This window comes from Anguilla rostrata, chromosome 6 (genome assembly GCF_018555375.3).
Source record: "Anguilla rostrata isolate EN2019 chromosome 6, ASM1855537v3, whole genome shotgun sequence".
NCBI classification, from domain to species: domain Eukaryota; kingdom Metazoa; phylum Chordata; class Actinopteri; order Anguilliformes; family Anguillidae; genus Anguilla; species Anguilla rostrata.
Window position 1 is genome coordinate 55,306,230 of NC_057938.1, and position 7,896 is coordinate 55,314,125.

General features: G+C 47.6%; 1 protein-coding gene across 1 annotated transcript in view; it reads right to left on the reverse strand.

The window, feature by feature from the left end:
• The window catches only part of LOC135257688 (kinesin-like protein KIF3C), a 39,321-nt gene extending 32,884 nt beyond the window's left edge, over positions 1–6,437 (reverse strand). The window contains 1 exon segment of the mRNA XM_064340703.1: positions 4,545–6,437. Coding sequence (XP_064196773.1) covers positions 4,545–5,996 — 1,452 coding nt within the window. The 5' untranslated portion in view covers positions 5,997–6,437.
• Between the last annotated feature and the right edge of the window lie 1,459 nt (positions 6,438–7,896).

Consider the following 7,896-nt stretch of genomic DNA (forward strand, 5'->3'; position numbering starts at 1 on the left):
AAGTGAATGAGGAGTGTGGTGCGTTCGTGTTTATGTTCCAGCGGCAGCGGTGGCGTCTGGGTCAATGTCACAACATGTTTTGCTTAAAGGGACCATTGTTCCATGGCGCTTTGAAACGCGAGGCTGGAAGCACAGCTGGCCGGAAAGGCACGAGACCCAGCGTCACAGAGACGTCTTATTATTCGCAGGATGTGCTTAAAACAAAAGGGGAAGGAGCGGGCAGGCAGCAGGGGCCAAGGTATTTAAAAAATATATATTATGTCAGTCTTTCCCGTGTCTTTCCACGCTTTCGGCATAAATTTCATCCGTTAGCCGCGCATCAAACGAATATCGGACTTCGCGAGTCGCGAGTCCTGCGCTCGCGCTGGATTGTGAGACCGGCGCAGTGTGAAACACCGTGTCTTATTTCCCGCTCATCTGACCCAGAAAGCGTTCCAAGAATAGACAGCCGCTGCCAGGGTAAACCTGGGAACCGTGCCGCTACCAGCCACGAGCATTTCGCCAAAATGTTTTTCGCTTGTTTCTTTTGTTTTTTTAAACTGCTGACCAAAAACAAACAAACAAACAAAAAAGACAGGGACTTTCACAAAATTCCATAAAAGGGTTGGTGCTATTGGGTCTCCTCGGGGTCCTAAGGTCCTGTAGGGTGTCCACCAGTTTTAGCTGGATGATGGGGGTCCCCTGGATGCCTTAGAGCCTGGGTGGGGGTCGCTGGATCAGCGAAGGTTGAAAACCCCTGCTCTATTTCCTCAGTGATGAAAATCTGCAGTGACGCATGGTACTGATGAGACGGCTAAATATAATATAAAAACACTTATAATGTTTGATTCTGCGCAGTAGCTATAAAGCAGCCAGCTGTGCAGCTTAATGCTGGAACAGATGGCAGAGCTGATTGGCTAACGTCACATGATTAAATTAATTATGAACGGCTGAACTCCTGGAGTAAAAACGATGGAGAGTAAAAATGGAGGAACGATGGGCTTCCGCTCGGAGAGGACGCTGATATTTGCCTCGTCAGCTCCTGTGAGTCTCACCCCTGCTGCTTCAGGCAGAGGTAACTGTTATTAACCGCTATTTAGGGCAGGTTGACTAAACATGCATGCTCTTTTACAGCATCGCCCTGTGACCTTCAGCTGTGACCACACACATACACACACACACGCACACATACACACACACGCACACATGCACACGCACATACACACACGCACACACACACGCACACACACACACGCACACATACACACACACGCACACATGCACACGCACATACACACACGCACACACACACGCACACACACACGCGCACACATACACACACACACACACACATACACACACACGCACACATGACACACACACATGCACACGCACATACACGCACAAGCACACACACACACACACACACACACACACACACACACGTGCACACATACACACACACACGTACACATGCACACACACACATGCACACGCACACACATACACACACACACACACACATACACACACACACAAACTTTTTATCTGTGTCGGCGTTGGCCATTTCAAATGTACTGCAGGAAAATGCAGACTAGCTATGAAGACGGGTGACACAGTGCTGTTTGCCCTGGATCTTCATGATCTCCCAGCTCAAAAAAAGAGACCACATGTTTAGTGGGATCCTCCAAAAGTTATACCGCCCCACCACACCCGCATGGCCGCCCGCCCACACCCACCCCAGGACGGCCCACCCGCACTCACTCGACTGGCCTAAATCCTGACCCACTACAGCCTCTTCAGAGAACCTCACAGTGGGTTAGCCTAGCGTAGCAGTGATGTCCTCCATTACTGCTAACTAAAACAATAACCAGGACTGATGTCTGGAGCGGTCTGGCTTCTCATATGACTGTGGGCCACAGCGTCTGCCTGGCAGGCCCCACGCAGAGATTTAATTAAGAGGCCGTAAATTAATCATTAACTCTCCGGGACGTGACCCCTGCCCAGCTCCAAACACAAAACTCACCGAGAGCGCATGCGGACGGAATGCTGCTGGGGACGGAATAAATTGGGGGCCAGATAACACTGCGACATTTTACACAGATAAAAAAATATTATTTTATTTTGCAAGCCAGATTCCAGGAATCAGGTGTGTGAAATAAAAATAATGTTTCGTTTTTTTTGCCTTTGAACAGAAAGCAGGTCATTCCTGTGATTCCTTCAGTCAATCAATCAACCAAGTAATCAATCAATCAATCAATCAATCAAATTTTATATGGTGCTCTTTTTCGCCACGTTGACCAAGGGCAGTTAACAGTTAAAAACAATTAGCAAAACACATTAGTGAGGGGCAGTTCAATCAGGTTCATCCAGTGAACATTACACAGAAGCACTTAGAAACAGAAAGGGCCTCAGAGGCTTTTTAAAAGCAGCCAGTATCTCAGACTTTCTGATATCAGATGGAAGCAAGTTCCAGACTCAGGAGGGGGGGGGGCAACAGATATAATTCTCTACCAAAGACAAGCCCTCTGAAATAAGGTGGTTGTGGGGGGTTGTGGTCACAAAACTGGGGCTCTATCCAAAAATCAAAGGCTTCCACTCCCGACAGAAGCAATGCAAAAACGTATGCTTTGGCATACAGTATGCTTCGTACAGCAGTGCAGCATGCGCTGAAATTCAATCTCCAGCATTGAGAGGACGCTCACATGACCCCTCACCTGACCAATAGCGATGCAGGTTCGATTCCCAGCTGGGGGGGGGGGGGGCTGCTACTGGCCCGTTAAGATAGGCGCAGCGCTCCCCCCCCTTAAATTGCTTCTATAAATATTCAGTCAAATAAACGTTGAGATAAATTGATTTTTTTTCTTTTTTTTTTGTAGAACAGAAGATGCTTTATGATGAGATTATGTAATATACACTGGCTATCAGAATGTGCTGAGCTAGGGAGCTATTTCTAAACTGCTGATTGAGTAAGTAGGGAGGCTACTGCAGTGGTTTATCCGTATTGATAAACATATTAACATGTCCATATTTATTACACTTTCAGCTAATTTGCCGCTCTGAGTGATAAGAACGTCGCCCAGCATGCTACCTAGCAACCGCTGTCTCATTAGCTATTTTTTCCAGTGATGGGAAATACATTCTAAAAAGGGGAAGTTCAAAGGAAAGGAAAGGAATCTACAAAAATATGATCTGTTGTTCCTGTCTTTGTTTTATGAGACATGTTTTCCCCGGACTAAAATCTGCACCAAACAACCCTCTTTGGATTTTAACTTCCTGCAACATCACCTTTTTCTGCCCATGTATCCATATGAGCGTGTGGCTGTCCCGAGACAGTTAAGCTTTTCACTTTTTCGTATTGGAATATTGATGACTTTATTTCTGGATGAGTACACACCCATATCTTGCTGTTGTCTGCCTACAATTCCCAGAATGCATTGCAAAGCTGGCCACACCCCCTCTGCATGTCAGCCTGTACACCACTGAAATGCAGACATTGACTGAAATGCACATAGCAAGGTGAAAATTAGCGCTCCGTGTACAAAATGTGGATTACATCCGCAACTTGGCTGAGCATTCACGAAAGACTTTATATATTTCTATTTATAATTATGTTTATATTTTTAAACCTCAAATGAATTTTTTTGGACAGCCTTCCTTTACAATTCAGCTAAGACACGGACAACATGTGAGTTTCAAAAACCTAACTATTCACTGCGGTTATGTTTTTAATTGAAACAATACTGATTTTGTCAGTGCTCATTTGACTTAGCATTGTTACCGACCAAGAAAACCGCTGGACAACAGCTGGAGTCAATCAAGAAGACAGAGCTGGACTGTGTTTCCACACAGAATAAAACAAGGAATCAAAGCTTTGTATTCCAGGGAGAACCAGGAACAATACTGAAAGTTGCTGTGTGAAGTAATCATGCGTTAAATTAGTTACTTATTTCAGAAACAGCTCATTTACTGGTTTACACTAAACCATGGGAGTAATTTAAGGAATTAGAGACTCCACAAGATACTTCAGTGAGCAGCTGTGTTTAATTGACAGCTGATTTCAGGCGTTTCTGACGTGCACACTCAGTAATCCCTTTTGCTCAATTGTCATTTGAAGTAAATTCTGGGTCCGTGAAAACCACAAATATTTTTCAAAGTCTTTTTACAAATTGTGTTATGTTCAATTTCACCATATTTTTGCTGAAATTGCATGCCCTATGCAAGACACATTATTTATGAACAGCTGAATAATGTGCATCTTATGAGAGTTCATTTGTAAATCATGCACAATCTGAAACTCGAGAACCATAAATCATAATTCAATAACCTGAAGATAATCAGCAGATGAAGACCAACTTATTAATTTACATTTATATTCTTTGGCAGAATAATGTTAAAAAATAACAGACTGGTATTAATGTATGATGATAACATGTTTATTTCTCTTCTAGTCTCTCTCTCTCTCAGACACGCACACACACACACACACACACACACACACACAGAAACAGAGAGGGGGAGGGACTGATTGATTATTGGGCAGAACAGGCGCCCCCCCTCCTTACCTTGAATTTTGCGGTGAGCATCTCGGTGGCCTCCTGCTCCTTCCTCAGGTCCATCATCATCCTCTCCTTCTCCTCCAGCATCTGCTGCTTCTCCTCCGCCACCAGGCTGCGGTCGTCCCGAATGGCGGCCTTCTCCAGCTCCAGCTCCTGCTGCTCCTTCACGTAGTCCTCCACGTCCTTCTCCACGTTGTTCTCCATGTCCTCCTCCATCTCCTCCTCCTCCTCCTCCTCCTCCGCCTCCCCGTCGGTCCCGCCCTCCTCCCCCTCCACCCCGCCGTCGTCCGCGGCCTTCCTCGCCCGCCGCCCGTCCCGCCTCCGCTTCCTGGTCAGCATCCCGCGCTTGTCCAGCTGGGCCTTGAGGCGGGCGATCTCCTCCTGGAACTCCCGCAGCAGCGCGTCCTTGGGGTCCTCGTTCACCCGCGGCTTGTTCTTGATGTTCTTGGCCCGGTTGGCGTAGCGCAGGGTGGTGAGTGTCTCCTCGTAGCTGTAGGACGACGGCCCCAGCGTGGCCACCATGATGGTCTTGGCGTTGCCGCCCAGCGAGTCCTGGAGCAGGCGGGTGAGCTTGGAGTCGCGGTACGGCACATGGGTGCTCTTACCGTCCACCAGCGCGGAGATGACGTTGCCCAGGGCGGAGAGGGACAGGTTGATCTTCGTGGCCTCCTTCAGGCGATCTCCCTGGACGCCCGTCTTGCTCTGCCGCTCGCTGCCCGCCAGGTCCACCAGGTTGAGCTTGCCGACCCGGATGTGGTTCTCCCCGTCGGGGCCCAGCTCGCTGCACTCCACCGTGATGACGAAGATGGCGTGCGACCGGGAGCTGTGCTCGTTCATGTTGGTGAAGCCCACGGACCGCGTCTGGTTCCCCACGTTCATCACGTGCTCGATCTCCTTCACGTTCTTGGTCACAAAGGAGGAGAGGTCCTTGATGTAGACGCCCGAGTCCGGGTTCTCCTTGAGCTCCAGCTTCCTGGCGTGGTCCTTGCACAGCAGATCCCTGATCTCCTCCTGGTAAATCTCCAGGTAGGAGGCTCGCACCAGGTACTGCTGGTTCTGGGATCTGGATATGTGCGTGAAAATGTGCTCGAAGGAATTCGGAATGACGCCCCTCTTCTCCGGGTCCATCCACAGCCCTTGCATCGTGTACGTTTTTCCCGTGCCCGTCTGCCCGTACGCAAATATAGTCCCGTTGAAACCGAGCAATACGGAATCTATGAGGGGTCTGACGGTCTCGTCGTAAAGGTCGCTTTGTTTGGAGCTGGCGTCGTACACGGCGTCAAATGTGAACGTTTTTAGCAATTCCCCAGGCGGCGCTTTCGGATTTCTCAGTGCTACCTGCCCCAATTTGACGTCCATGTCCAGAATACTTTCGTAGCCCGTCGCTTCTTCTTTTCGGCTGAGTGGGCGGCATCGCACCACCACTTTGACCGTCTCGCAATTTTTATTCTTTGACATCTCTGCGGCTACCGGAATAAAATTCAGCCGGTGTTCACGGTTACGATAAAATTCTGCCGTCACGAAAAGGCTGAAATCATATGATATCACGCGACGCGGCGGCACTGTCTGTCCCGCGCTCCATACGCATCGTTACTGCCCCGTCTGAAATTAGCAAAACGATAGCCAGCCGTTTAATAAAACAAAAGACAGCCTTCGGTATTAAGCACGTTCACGCGAATGTATGAATGAACTAGATTTTGTACCCGAATGCAGCATTTAGACGCCCTTCAGTGCCGACGCGACGGTATAGTCCTTAGATGCTGGCAACGCCTATATTCCTGCCGCTGCCCTGCCCGTCCCTTCGCCGTAAACAGCTGGTACTACCCTGGAAAGGGGATGCTGCGACTCTCTCCTTGCGTCGGCTGCTGCTGGAAGAAAGCGCTATCCAGCCACGCGCTCTTGCCCAGCCCACCGACAAATTACCTCATCCTCGCCCCCCACCCAACATCAATGCGGACGCCGCAAGTTGAGTCTGGGAATTGTAGTCGAAATTCGTTTAGCGAGAACGCTAATCTTGTGAGGTGATACAAGTCAGCGGTTTCTTTGTGTTAAAAGTGAGTATGCAATAAATGCACAGTGTAATTTGATTGTTGGCTATATTTGTATACCTGTATCCGAAACTCGATAGCTAACATTAGAGCACATAATTTACTTGTAATACCATATGAGCATTAAATATAAAACTGATTTCACAAGATTCTTCACAAGTTAGAAGTTCTGAATCTCAAAAATAGGCCATAACATTTCCGTACTGATTTATACAAAAACAATGAGGTTATCTTCTGGTACGCAATACAAATATTTGTAATTAATGGACTTGTTTTAACACTAGGCCTAGTGCACAACATTCTAATTTAACAACAATAATCACAGTATTCGACAATTAAATACTTAAAGATGTTTTAAGCAAATTTAGCTAAATCTTTTTGATAATAAAGTAAATTACACGGCTGTACAATTCTGCTAACCCAGCCAAATGGAGTCATCCCTCACACAGATACGCACGCAGACAGATAGACAGACCCACACAAACACACACACACATACACACATATGGCAGGTACAATAGAAATACGTATTTTGATGCTTGTGTATGACTGTAAATTTCCCCCCAAAATTGCGTTTTATCATATTCTCCTTCACCACAGTGCCTGAAACGACAGAGGTTTGGAAACAGCACCATCTACTGGACGAGCTGGGAAACTGCAGCAACGTGCTAAAGGCTTTGGTGTGGTTTATTTGTTCCGGTGTCAGACAGTCAGTCAGTCCGGTCCAGGTCATTCAGTCCAATGCTAAATTTCAGTTCAGTATCATAACATCTTTATCAACCTGCGCTGGGTGCACTGGGCCGCCTTCGTGTACAAGTTCTGGGAATGCTCTGTCTTTTTTGGGAGGTGTTGCTTTCCCGCGAATGGGGTGTGGTTGCACCCTAAGCCCCAGGGCTCATCTTTATTGCGGGTGACACCCATATTCAATTACATTTTAAAAAAATGTTTAAAAAAAAAAAAAAAATTATTGGCACATTGGAGTTCTATGATAGGCACCCTGAAGGCTGGGTGTGGGAGGGGGTGGAGGGGGCAGACATAGCTGATGCAGCATCTGTTTTTGTTATTCCGTCTCCCTGGTGTTTTAGTATCGAAGCATGCAATGAAAGTTACACGAACAGCTTTGCCTTCTGAAAAACCGGGCAATTGGCGATTGCGTTGCCCAGGGTGTGGGAGGGTCCAGTAGGCCTGCATTCTGGGCGTAGGCAAGAGCTTGCACATGAGTGGTCTTCCTTTGAGTCCACTCTCGGTGAGTTCGCCGATGGTACGTGGGGAGGAACAGGTGACTCAGCCATGGGCCTACAATGAGGGCT